The 13,223-nt window shown below is 52.5% G+C and overlaps 3 protein-coding genes and 1 non-coding gene across 4 annotated transcripts; 3 read left to right on the top strand and 1 right to left on the bottom strand.

The window, feature by feature from the left end:
- Positions 1-4,022: 4,022 nt before the first annotated feature.
- J4E90_008449 lies at positions 4,023-4,121 on the top strand. The gene has a single exon. It is a non-coding gene; the product is annotated as a tRNA-Asp (tRNA).
- Positions 4,122-4,601: 480 nt separating this feature from the next.
- Positions 4,602-6,221, top strand: J4E90_008448 (uncharacterized protein; the record flags this gene model as incomplete). Its single annotated transcript, XM_051437975.1, has 1 exon — positions 4,602-6,221. One exon carries the CDS (start codon positions 4,602-4,604, stop codon positions 6,219-6,221), a length of 1,620 nt encoding a protein of 539 aa, XP_051287974.1.
- A 1,379-nt stretch (positions 6,222-7,600) lies between these two features.
- On the top strand, positions 7,601-8,239 carry J4E90_008447 (uncharacterized protein; the record flags this gene model as incomplete). The annotated part of the gene is made up of 1 exon (XM_051437974.1): positions 7,601-8,239. One exon carries the CDS (start codon positions 7,601-7,603, stop codon positions 8,237-8,239), a length of 639 nt encoding a protein of 212 aa, XP_051287973.1.
- Positions 8,240-11,116: 2,877 nt separating this feature from the next.
- Positions 11,117-12,596, bottom strand: J4E90_008446 (uncharacterized protein; the record flags this gene model as incomplete). Its single annotated transcript, XM_051437973.1, has 2 exons — positions 11,117-12,230; positions 12,370-12,596. 2 exons carry the CDS (start codon positions 12,594-12,596, stop codon positions 11,117-11,119), a joined length of 1,341 nt encoding a protein of 446 aa, XP_051287972.1.
- Between the last annotated feature and the right edge of the window lie 627 nt (positions 12,597-13,223).

Below are 13,223 nucleotides of genomic sequence, written 5' to 3'. Positions count from 1 at the left end.
TGTCTGTCTCGCCAGGACATATCGTTTTCGCCAAGTCAGACTACGAGGAGACGCCTGGTACTTTTCTCAGTGGGTTGAAGCCGTTTACAACTTTGGTTTCCATTATCAATACACTAGACACCAGCCTTCCACCTATAGGTACCTAATCATATTATTGTCTTGAACGCGCAGGATCTTAGTTACTTAGGCATCGCACCCTCGTACTTCTTGCCCTCCTTGCTTTGCCAGATCAACAGCCGCGTGCCACCTTCTTATCTATCTCTCGACCGTTGCGAGCATGCGAGAAGCCTTGCCCTGGCTATAAACTACAAACAATGAACATGAGTGTCTAAGACGAAGGTCACTTCCCCAACATGTCCAGCCTGCAAGCGATGCATCCATAAAGAACCTCAGGCGTAACGCATAGTCAAATCATTCCTACAACTGTGATATCTCAAACACTATCTGCCAATCCAATCCACTCTTCGTAGTCTCAGACAGACTGCTTCGAAGCCCAATTATTTCACATAAGATCGACTAAACAACGACCCTTCGGGCAGAGCGCAAGCCGGCAGAGGAACAGCCGCAACTCTCCCCGCGCCCATTGCATCGATAGTACGACCGCGAGTATAGAAATAACGAGGCCATAGATGGCCGTTGGTATCTTTTCTTGGTCGGGCTATAGGCATGTACTCGGCGGAAAACCCGAACAATGTTATACCCGAGCCAAGCTTGTCGAGGAAACGGACGATGGCTGTAGCAGGCGACTGCATGGTCATAGCTGCGCTGGGCACGAGTTCATCTGTTATGCTAACTCGGTTCTGGAAAGTAGGGTTTGGCGAAAGGCCGTAGTCGATATGCGGGAGAGAAATCATGCGCAAATTTCGGAGTGTTGGATGGCGTCCAATGCAAGCCTGTCGCTTAGTTATTAAATTGATTGATACCTATCCTGGGCTTCAAGAACCTACCAAGAATGCTTCCAAGGCATTAGGCACATTATAAGAGCTCGGTATTGTGAGCGTGAAATCTGTGCCAAGAGATTGTGCGCTGCCCATTTCGATTGGAGATATGTATACAGCCAGTTGCTCTAGATACAGAGCGGATGATAATATAAGAGACAGATCTTGTGCGGAATAGTATGTCGAACCTTCCGGATTAAAGCTCAGACCGAGCTTTCGTAACGTGCTACCATGTCGAACGATATATGAAGTATTCACCGTTCTGGCCTGCCCTGTGCCTATCCAGAGGCGTTGAAGACTCGAACAGGACATTAGCACATCTTCAATCAGCCGAACGTCTTCATCTGGGGTAATCTCGAAGCCTCGCAATCCGATCTCTAACCCGATCAGATTACAGTTTTGAGAAAACTGAGCAGCAAGCGCTGCAAGAAATGGCCCTACGTGACCACAAGCGTCGATTGAGAGCGATCGAAGTCCAGAGAAATTGACGTATCCGAGTATAGTTTCGGGTCGAGGCAGCTTCAAATCGACTCGTAATTGCAAGTGTGTTAGCTGCAGTGGCTGCACTACAACACCGTCTGCAAATGGACCACCAAAAGCGTCACATCCCTTCGAACTACCGATAGAAGCTTCATCGTATCTCCTAGTTAGCCCTAGAGGTTCTTCGGGCATGATGCTGAGTTGACGAAGCTTCGGTGAGTTTCTTAGCAAGTATGCGCAGTTTTCGTGAGCGCAATCCACCGTGCCAACGTGGACCTGTAGCCTCCTCAATTCGCGCAGCGCAGCGGAAACCCAAGATGCATGCGTAGAAACTTGAAGATCGATCGATGGGTTCCGGTCTGATAATCTCGTAGGTATCTCGAGACGATCAAGTGTCCTCTGATGGCGAAGTAGGTTGAGCAAAAGCCCGGGATCAAAGTTCATATACGTGCAGAAAGAAAGTAGAGTGTCTCTCGGTAATGCAGTTATGATGAGTTGGATTGCAGACTCGAACTCCTGAGAGTGACATCGGAGCGAATCTCGTGGGCCGTGGTAAACTGAAATTCGACGGACGTGGTGAAGTATACGGTTGTCCGGATCTAAAAGGGCCATTGTCTTCGCGGTTGACATCGTCGTGGGTGTTAGGTCGAGCGAAAACCACAGTTGGGGCGCCATGATCTTTCTGCACTCGCGGCTCACAAGACAAACAGCTGCCTGTTCCTCTTTTGATCTGATGTAAGAGAAGATGCTTATCTTCAGTTCGTTGGGAAGACTCGCGAAGTTGGGTGCGCAGGCCATATTCGGTAGCAGTTGAGGATTCTCGACGTAGTTCGTCGCTGGTAGTGCTCAGGTGGGTGGGTAAAGTTGCAGGCAGGAGTTCGTGGTATTCGTAGGCAGAAGCAATCGGGGACCGTGCACCCAGCGTTCACTTCCAAGTTTACTAGTAGTGAAAAGCTTTTGCAGAGCTGCGACGTCCAGCAGCACACAAACTCACGGACCTGTGTCGCGTGTTGCTACATAAACACTATGATTTGTTAATAATTGTATACTTTCTAACATGATGTATAGGTCTGCGCTGGTGTCTGATTTTGGGGTAACGTTGCCTACTAGGGAAGTTGTATGTCAACTGAGAAATGTAGGAAGAGGCCACCATTGCTACGTAATTGTAACCGCTTTATACAGCTCATAGGAGGTTTGGTGTCATCGCAGCAAGCTGACAAACCTTTGAACGTACAACCAGGAGGAACATAGACTGAACGATACGTGTGTCGCACGTTCTAGACCGTGTCTACACCCTTGACATACTTGCATGTGTTCTCAGTACGATGCCGACGTTTCGTGACCAAGTGCATTTGATGAAGCATCAGGTAAGCCATCGACGCAACACCAGGCCGTGCTCTGGAAGCCTTACGCTTGCTCCTCCATTCCTCCTTGTATGTATTGCGGATTGTGAGGCGCAAGTGATCTACGTGGTTGGGGGTCATCGGACTGCGAAGGACGAGTAGAGGGGCCGAGGCTTTCGAGGTTGTACTGCGATGCGACATTAACCTTCCCGAGGTCACCAAAACAAGCTGCAATGATACGCCGCCCGCAAACTATGCTGCTAGAAGTCTTCTCCGACCTTCTTGTACGATGCATATCTTCATTAAGGCGTTCTGCGCGTGGGTACTCAGTCCGTTCCAGGATTAAGACGAGTGGTGTCGTGATGCGCCATAATGATCCTAGTGGTTGTGTTGCGCGTAGGAAATGGTGCATATTTTCCAAGAAGTGTGTACACCATGATGCGCAGTAATGCGCGTGTAGGCTGCGTGTAGGAGTGAAGTACCTTGGTAGGTTGAGCAAGGGTGTGGCTAGATGTGAGAGATCGCTGGGCGCGCGAGCAGCCCAGGATGCTAAGTGCCAGATTACATAAGATGGGAAGATCGTCATCTCGCAACCTCACTTCTCCCACCAAAGACTCTTCGTTAGCTCTGCTTACAAGTACTTCAATTCTTCTGGTCTCCTCACAGTAAGATAAAGCGAACACTTTTCGATATACTAAGACCCTGACTAGGTATCACAGGGCACGATCAGTCCATGATCTGGGCATCTCCAGACCTTCTAAGCTCATGCTAGATAAGTCTGCGCGCGTAATCATCGTACCCATTATGCCCAAAGTCATGCACACAGTAGCCGGATTCACTACATGTGCGGCGAGAACGAAGAATGGAACCTGGGTCCGCAATAGATCGCGAAGTCTAATGCGTTCCCGATTAAACATGTAATGCTCAGGCTAAGATCAGGGTGTAGCATCATCATTTTCCAAGACACTATCTAGGTACGGACGATTTGCTGCGTAGCCTACTCAGATAAGTAAGCACTCGAATCGACACATCGTTGCATTGGATGTGACCAGTCGCTCCTGCGATTCCAGGAAGAGTTGGATAGCCCCACCAATAATCTGTTCCGCCGCAATCTCGACCCCACACAGCAAAATCTCATTGCAGTCTCTCGCCGGCCACCACCCTCTAACTGCGCTGTCGGTTCGAAAGCCTGCTACCTCGCTTGCGTGGCTTGACGGCGATATCTTTGGGTAAATTACTCACTCCTTCATCAAAACAACAATCTTCAATAGTATAGTGGTCAGTATTTCCGCTTGTCACCTGGGCCTTCTGGCTTTTGACAATGACGCGGGAGACCTGGGTTCAATTCCCAGTTGGAGAGCTTTCAGGCAACTTTCTTTTTGCCATTTTCTTTTCGCCCATTCTCTATCACTCTGAGCTCGCGGTGAAGACACAGCTACGGGCAGCAGCCATTTTTTTTTGCAAAACTACACGTGATAGACACCTAAAAGACTATGGCTAGGCGGCGACTCCCTCAGCACCGTGCTTACGCTTGGAGCGCGCTCCTGCGCGTCAAGTCCTTCCACATTGGGATAGTGAAAACCACAACGCTGCTCTCACGGTGATATCGCACTACCGAGCCTTGGCATTACACTTGGTCGCTCAACCGCCCTTGCCCTCGCCCTCACGGTTGCATACTTTCGGAAGCCCAAAACATCGCGGACACCTCGCGGTCCACCCAGATTACCGGCGCCCACCGACACATTGATCAAAGTATAACGCGAACACCCTGGAGCCTACATCGACACCAGACTTTCAGATTTGCTTGTTCTACCCTATTGTAGTCTGTAACTCTGCCGACATGGCGACAGATCATATTGGCCGACTGCCCGCGGAGCTGAAATGCGCAGTGGTGCGATACCTACCCGCGCTCCAGGACCGAAAGACCATGTCGCTACTCAGCAGAGACTGGGCGGTCGTAGTGATGCCAATCATGTGGGATATCTTTACTACCGACCTCCTGGCCAAGACTGGCTCACGAAATGTGCTAGGTCTAGCATCTCCCGCCTCGAACATTGTTAAGCACGTCCGCAAAATCAACCTTCTGGACAGACCGAACGCGTTCAAAGAAGCGGACCAATTGCCACAATTGCTGGCCGCTATCCCTCGCGGTCAACTATGTGGCTTCAAGAGCGGAAGCGGCGTGCCTATCAGTACGCTCGAGCTCCTACTCCAGATACACCCGAAACTCGAACATTTTCTCGTCCCTGGAGTCCAGATGTCGCAGATACTACAATCGCCGTGGACTGGTTCATCCTTATCAGGCCTCACCCGGATGGAAGTCTCTATAAACACACTCACCCCACGAGAGTTTCGGGAGCTATGGGTGCGATGTCCTAAGCTGACGCATATCTATATGACGCAGAGCAAAACTGTCACGTCGACGTCAATCAGCTTGCAAGAAGGTCATTTCGGGGTCGATACAACATCTGCAGTCTCGCAAGGTGGATCAGACACGACGCAGTCGGACATGGTCAGCTTTCAATTAAGCAGCCTTTACATCAGTGCTCTTATGCTCCCTGCGACTTTTAGCACCATGTTCCAGCGGATAGACATTATTGCCCTCACCGAGCTCGTCCTTGTTCATACCGGACGCGTCGCTGAGTTGCTGGAAGCTATGTGCTCTGAATTCCAGAAGCGAGAACCCTCTCTGAGGAAGCTGCGACTTCTCCTGGTGAATGAGGACGCGTCAGATGACATCCTCTCACAGCTACAGTTGTTATTACTCTCTTTCCACGGACTACGCCAGTTACACTTCGAGTGCGGCAATTGCGTCAAGATGGATGTCGATGGCGTCATCAACCACGGGGAGACACTCACGGACCTACTCATCGTAAACGGAGGTATCCACCGACAAGATGCCAACAAATGTATGAGCGCGGAAGACCTGCGGAAGGTCGCTATCGCATGTCCAAGCCTAGAGCAACTATGCCTCAACCTGTACGAGATCGACCCAGATAGTCCAGAGGGCGACTTCCTCGGCCCAAAATTATCCGTACTTCCAGCATCAACCGAGTTCGAGAGGGCTTTGAGTGCTATCGCCAGTATGAAAAGCCTACGACTACTACGCTTGACCAACCCGCCCAATTATCGCAAAGCTTACCACCGCCAAGGAGAGTTCATGCGCTTCTTCCGCCGATCACTCGAGAGCGGAGAGCAGCGCTACGCGTTCCAGGCCCGAGTGGACAGCATCGTGCGATACATGGGCGATCGGGAATCGAACATGAGACTTCTCGCGTTCTCTCCCATGGAATCACTGACAAAAGCTGCCACGGCGGACAAGAACGGCCATGTCTGGCCGCACTATTTCTACTCCTGTGAGCGGATGAAGGGAAATCGAGGCACGGAAATCTCAATCGCGAGGGCGGTGAGGGACTGGAAGGCAGAGATGCCGGAGGCTACTATACTAAACGAGGGATGAGTTCGATCATCCTGGAGCCTACATTGGCCTTGGTTCGACTACTTTGCATGTTTGCATCTCAATGTAAGCTGCAGATTTGTTCAGGGTTTTCCGGGTATGAGGCAATGCAGCGACAAGCTTGCGCATACGCATGCAGTGTACAGTAGTCGTGAGAGAGGACCCAAGTCAAAATACCTTCGCAATTTCAAATGCGCTCGAATGCACCACGATAGCTATCAGAAACATTGCGCGTCAGCGTATTTCATTCGCCCGTGTCGTACCTCTTCTGATCTGTGGCTGCAGGTGGCGTTGCCTGTTGCCTGATGCCTGGAGTGAAACTGGTCTAGCGTAATGCATAAAGGCAAGTACAACTGCGTAATCCCCAGATGAACATCCCGCCTGCCTGTCCATATTCCCCCACCACCCCGCCACTCGCATTATGGCAAACCTCCTTGCACTACCAGCAGAGATATTGCGCACGGTTTTGATACACGCCGTCAATGTCAGAGGTCTCAAGCGAGGGTTACGATTGAGGCTGGTGAACAGTATGCAACAGCAATTAACGCGCAGCCGTAATGCCGCCTGCTAATTCTTCGGCAGAGGAGTTCTCTCAACAAGTGAAGGATGCGCTCCAAGAATCCGAGCTACTGGACGACGTACATGGATATCGCTTTGGCTTCTCCCACTCGCCCGAGTTTGTCGCCTTTTGGCAGACATTCCTCACCAACAAGATCATAGGGAAGAAATGGGCCCATGTGGAGATATGCGAACGCATATATCGCGCAGCCGAGCGTCTTCGCCGGATTAGCCATCCCCAGGAAACTAACAAGAAAACACTGCACACGATCTTGCGACAATATATCCATGCCTTCTGTTGCAATCCAGTGCGCATATTGTCGAGAGCACGTTCTAAAGACCGAATTCAGTGTCGAATGTACGATCAAGCATGCCTTCTGGAGATGGCCATACTCAACGACTGTCCAGAAGGAGTAAATTCTCTACTCAATGACCCCATCTTGGACGAGATCATATCGCACTGTCTCACTCCCTGGTCGAATCCGTGCGGAACGCGTGAAAATGGACGATTTACAATAGACTGTAAACAGGACCTTGCCTCTCTTGCCGCTGAGAACGGGAACACGGCGTTACTCGAAAAGGTTTTCCTGCATCCGAGTTTCCAACAACAGTCAACATATCATCGACATGAAGCCGTTGAGGCTGCATTGAGAGGGGGCCATTTGGACGTAGTGAGGTTCATCATGGAGCCGCGTTGGGACTTGCCCGGAAAAGGGCCATATCGTACTCACAGTTTGAATGAGCATACACTGGTGTCCGGGGTCTTCAAAAGTCCATCGGCCGATTTCGTCACTCAGCTCCTTGGCCTGATAGCCTCTCGTCAGATGAAAACCCATGGTATCGAAGCCGTATATCCTGGACACGACACACTCTTGTGTCTCGTCGCACGGAAGAGCCCGCAAAGAGTCGATGTGGCAGAACGACTTCTCGAGCAAGGAGCTTTACTTAAACAGAAGGCGCATGTCAAGAGACGAGGAGCTGAAGCCTCCTACACTGGTTCTGACAGTCCGCTCGAACAAGCCATCAAAGGTGGCAACGAGAAGATCCTTCGCCTGCTTCTGAATCGTGGTGCGGATGCCAGGGTTCTTGACAACGATACTTTGGAAGTAGCTGTAAAACGAGGGCGTCTGGATATAGTGCGCATGTTGGTAGAGAATGGTACGCGCGTCACACCGCGGCTCCCATCGAGTGGTCGCAAAGAGCACTGGAGGTGGACAGAAGACAGGCTGATGGCGCACGCCGTGCTTACGGAGAACGAGGCACTGTGCCGATACCTGGTTGAACGTGGAGCTATCGTCAATGAACATGCCTTGTGGGCGGCTGCCGATGCATCGCTGGTATCAATGATTCGATTTCTGGTCGACGTTGGGGCCGAGATCAATGAGCAGATGATCGAACGCGCGAAACGTTACAGTCATCCAGACGTTGCGACTATACTGCAAGCGCATCACAACAGCACCTAAAGTCATCACCCTCCTTCCAAAAGCGCGTTCATCCGCTCCCACCTCCAACCACATCTCGCCGCGCCCGTGCCCTCGGCAAATCAACCGACCAAGCGAGAAAGAGGAAAACGCACGCCCACCCCAGGAAACTTCCGCGTGCCAAAGGACCTACATCGGGCGCCGAACCCTGCTGGCGATTCAAAATTCAATAGCCCATCAACAAAAAACGCGTCGCGCGCACAGAAGTCCTTGCACAGCTTGTTCAACTCAAAATGTTTTCTGAACACGTAACTTTGGCGACGAAAGCTATCGAACAATATTGTATTTGCACAGGGCGGTGAGAAGAGAGAAGAGGCACCAAGCGCGCAATGCCCATGCCCATGTGCATATGTAATCGTCAGATCTGACATTGTAGCACCGACCGTGTCCGAGGTAGGGAACTGGGAACGACGCTGTTGGATACGTGCTGTCAGCGAGATTCGAGAAGACAACCGAACATGGGAGTATCCTGGTCTGCGCTGGTAAGCCGCATGGTCCTGGTAAGAAAGTAATGATTGTAGTCACGAGGCCTAATGTAGATTTGACAATACGACGTATCCCTCCTTTCGTGGCGCTCGAACCTTGAACGCGCCTTTTCACCTAGCCAACGTACGTGACGGTGACGTTTTCCATCGCGCATCACGCGCTAGATGGCGGGATAGACGTTTACTACCGTGATGGTCTGTTACGGCTGTTGTTTCTCCTCTGGCTGGCGGACCATACACACGGGTATCTCCAATTCAACTATATTTCCCGCCTTTCCTTCCCATCTCCCATAGCATGTCACCCACTCGCCCTCCCATCACCCTTTCTCATCTCCCGAGGTCCTATTCCATCCCATCCCATGCAATACCTTCATAATCACTCGTCCATTTCCTTAGCATTGAGCCCGTTCCGCTTTACGCCCACCTCCGAAGCTAAGAGGCGGCTGTTTCATATTATCCCTGACCAGCACACACGCACTAGCAGAACAGGCCCATGATGGTCCCTGCGTCAAATTGATCAATGGAAACTGACTCACGTACTAACGACGTTTGTTTCGAAACTAGCTAGGGTGCTGCGACAGGCTGTAGCGAGTGAAGAGTGGGGAATTCGAGTGATGGGTGCTGGGTGCTGGGATAAATTGGTAGCTTGGTAAGCTTGGTACTTGGATGTCAATGGATGATGATGCGGTGATGGAGGGAGAGGAGAGAGGAGAGGGGAGAGGTATCCTTGGGTTGATCATAGAAAAATTGCGATACGATGGTGGATGGTTGTCGTGCGTGAGTATTCGCCCGAGATGTTGTTGTGAAGGACGGTGCGTAACTGGACTATTGCTTTCAAGATCATCACCGCAATGCGTCGTTCTCGCATGAGATGGATGTTCTGTCCATGCTGCCTGTCCTCCACATCCCGAATCACCCTCATCACCAAGACACTCAAGATCACCAACTTCACATCTATCACATCTACATATCACACCTGCCAACCCCCCGAAGTCCCTCCGTCTCCTACCCTGTCCCACCTGCGTATCTCACGGATGCGATTTGCCCGCCAAACGCGGTCGGTCATGGTAGTCTCGTGACAACTGCCAACCCGCTGTATGCTCATCAATCTGTTACATAGACCCGGCGTAGGGCTGCATATTCCGATCTCAAGTAGATCTACGATTTTCGCGCTCGTACAGGCATGTTGATACAAGAAATAGTGGGGAGAGACAGAGATCAACAACATCCGCGGAGGAGACAAGGTCTACGATGACGAAATGATAAACATGATGGACAGGAGAAGTCGTGGGTATGGTGAATATCGCAATCACTTTATTTTGAGATGCGCACGTCATTGCTATTGTCGCGTGTGTTGAGTGGAGAACAGGGGGCATGATTAGCATTGCATACATACGTGTAGTCTCACGTGTGCGGTGTGAGGTTGAATCCGGTGGTCTTGGTATACCGGGGGGCTAGACTCGGTGTCTTTTCTGCGCATTCGTTGTCTGAGGTACATGTATGAAGCACACCGACTTGCAAGACTAGGAAATACGATGTGTTGTCGTCCAATGGAATTTCCGCAGTCTAGTTAAGTGGAACTAAGGTATTGTCGCGTGTCACCAATCAACGCATGCAACCACGTAGTCACGGCACCGAAACCATCATAGTTTGTAAAATCGGTGCAAAAATTGAACATTCTTATTGTGGCAGCTAGGGTAAAGTGCGTCACTGTGCGTGAGCGCTACTCCGATTTAACTGTTGTCCTGCCTCTCTCGCCGCCGATCCACTAGACATTTGCGCGTGCTTAACAGAATTAACACACAATTCTCAACAAATCGAAAAAGGTATTTCCTCCACATTCGGGATATGCCAAAACAAGAACCAGAAAGATCCACCGCCTCAAAAAAGGAGTCTCGGTTTCAGTGGCGAAGTAGAAAGAGAGAACGAAAAAAGGAAAGGAAGAAAAGTGAGAATGGTCATGAGACATGGTGTGTTTCAAGACGGCCTCAGCCACGTATAGCAAAACAGTTGCTTTGCCGAAAATGCCCATCATCCTAGAACTCATATGAACATAATCTCCAGAATAGACTCAAACTCAAGGTTTGAGAAAATGGTAAAAGGAAACAACATATGGAAATGGCGGTGCGTGCGTGTGTCTGGGTATAACCCTGCGGGTCTGAAATTAGACCGCTGGCGCTTTTTACAAAGACATATTGAAATCAAACATTGCGAATACGAAGGGGTAATAAGTTGCGGTGTTGAAAGCGAACCTGCATGGCTGAAGAATAATAGTGGTAAAGCGAGAGTGATGTTGCGCCGTAAAGATGAGAATAAGTTGCAAGTTTGTCGCTGAAATAGTAATTATCGAGATCAAAGCCGAGGCCGGGTATCATCATGAGTGAAATAGATCCCAAGCTCTTGCGCACAGTCCAATGAATTCTTCCTTCTTCTTGAGTTGAGTTTCTGGTGAGTCCCGTCCGGCTCCGAAGGGGCCGAGACGAGGTTGTTGGCGACCCAGCGGCGGGGTACCGTTGTCTTGTTCGTATTCGTCGCGGCCGCGTCTCCGTGAACTGCCACTGCGGTGCAGATCAGGCCGCGATGGGTAGGCTGATTGTCCGTTCTTGGGCATTGGTGACGGGGGTGTTGGGGGCTGGTGGCCGCCGTAGTGGACTAGACGGGGCAGGAGATCTTCGCGGCCCCCGGATAGTTGTTGAACAGCCTCCTCTGCGGACTTGTACTCGCGGGGCCTTGAGGTTGGGGGCGGCTGTGTAAATTGTGGGGGCGGAAAGCTCGGTGAGGGCATTGGGGGCTGCACGTTGGAATGCGATGAGTGTCCGGGGCTGCCATGGTGGTAGGGGTTGCGCGCTGTTCCGAGGGGCTCTGGAAAGACGTCTGAGATGGGCGGTAACCGGTTGCTGGTCTGCTGTGCGGGGACGTGGTGGATGTGTGATGATTGCGACAGGTTGGATGGGCCATTGGCCAGCTGTCGCGAGGGAGGTGCGTTGCCGCGAAGACCCGTGAAGGTTTGGTTTATCGGCGCCGACTGGATTACACGGTCGCTCGAGAAAGTCTCATGCGAGGGAGGCGCGATGGAGAGACCCGGTGGTGGCCCCTTCCGGCGGGAGGTGGAAGGAGTCTTGATTGTGCGTCCAAAGGCACCAATCTCGGTGTTCCTGGTGTCTTCCATCTGGGGTGGTCCGCCCTTGCCGCCCTTCTGGCGCGCTTCGATGATCTGCCTTTGACGCTCTCTTACATCCAAGCTCCTTTGCAGCTGCTCGCGCATGCCGGGGTCCTGGGTGTGGAAGCCGGGCGAGAGGCAGGCCATGCCGACATCGTGCAGGTTGGCGCTGCCCTGGCCCGAGGGCCGAGCGGTGAGGGCACCGGAGGAGTGCACGATGTTGTGGTTGGCTAGGTTGAGGCGCTGGGGGCGGTGCCGGGTGGTGGCAGGCATGTCTGGCGACGTGGGCTCCTTCTTGACGACGATCTTGGGGGCTGGGCCGCGAGACCTGCGAGAGGAGGGACGGTTAGACATGAGGGACATGATGTCTCTGTGGGGAGGGGACATGGAGGTGGAGGTGGGAGAGGAGGCCGAAGGAGGACGGCATGACGAGGAAGAAGATCTTGAGGAAAGACTAAACGACGTACGAAAAAGGTGAGGGCTTGGTCTCGGCTCTGTGGTGTGCACCTGGACTGGAGGAGGTAGGTGAAGCATCCTGAGGTGGCAGCTGAGAGCGAGACTTGGGCGTCACTTGGTGGGGAGAGAGAGTCGAGGGCGCGATGGGAGCATATGTCCTCGAGGAGCCGACGCCGTCAGTGGGCGCCGGTGCCGCATGCTGGGCAGGGGCCGGGGGATTGGCGACAACGGTGGTCATGGTCGCGTGTGGGCGTCCGTGGGTTGCGGTGGGAGGGGCAGATAGATTGTAGGAGGGTGAGGTGGCAGGGTCTTGTAGGAAGTCCGCTACACGAAGCGTCGAGGGCTGCGGGCAGCCTGGGCGGGTTAGAGGCTGGTGCAACACTAAGCGGGCGCAGCCGGGGGGATGGGCGGGCGCGCGTTATGCACTGGGGCGGAGAGGCAGAAATAATTCGACGTAGGAGCAGCGCGCGCAGTCGACAAGAGAAGCAACAGCACAGCGCGCTCTTTTGGGGCGCGGGTGTGGAGGGGATAAAAATGGCCCGCACAGACTTGTGTTTGCACAGGGAGCCTTGGGTACAGCGGCTGGCATGCAGTAGACGACGTGCCTCCAGACGCCAGCCGGGGGGCGGTTGGCGTGGGCCGCCCTATCGCGAGCCTCGATGCCAGGCCCTCCATGCGCTGCAGCAGTTGGGGACGCCTAGGGCGAGCAGATGGTCGCGTCGTCTGCGGGAGCTCGCTGCACCAGACACACGCCACCCACCAACCCACTGTTTCGCATCCGCGGCCTGCCATCCATGGCGCCCACTGTTAAAATCTGCGCTGCTAACCTGCGACCGTCGTTTCTGCGCCAATATTTCCTCCATTC

This window comes from Alternaria incomplexa, assembly GCF_024043165.1.
Source record: "Alternaria incomplexa strain BMP 0042 chromosome Unknown scaffold_13, whole genome shotgun sequence".
Classification (NCBI taxonomy): Eukaryota; Fungi; Ascomycota; class Dothideomycetes; order Pleosporales; family Pleosporaceae; genus Alternaria; species Alternaria incomplexa.
This window is presented reverse-complemented; position numbering and strand designations above follow the sequence as displayed.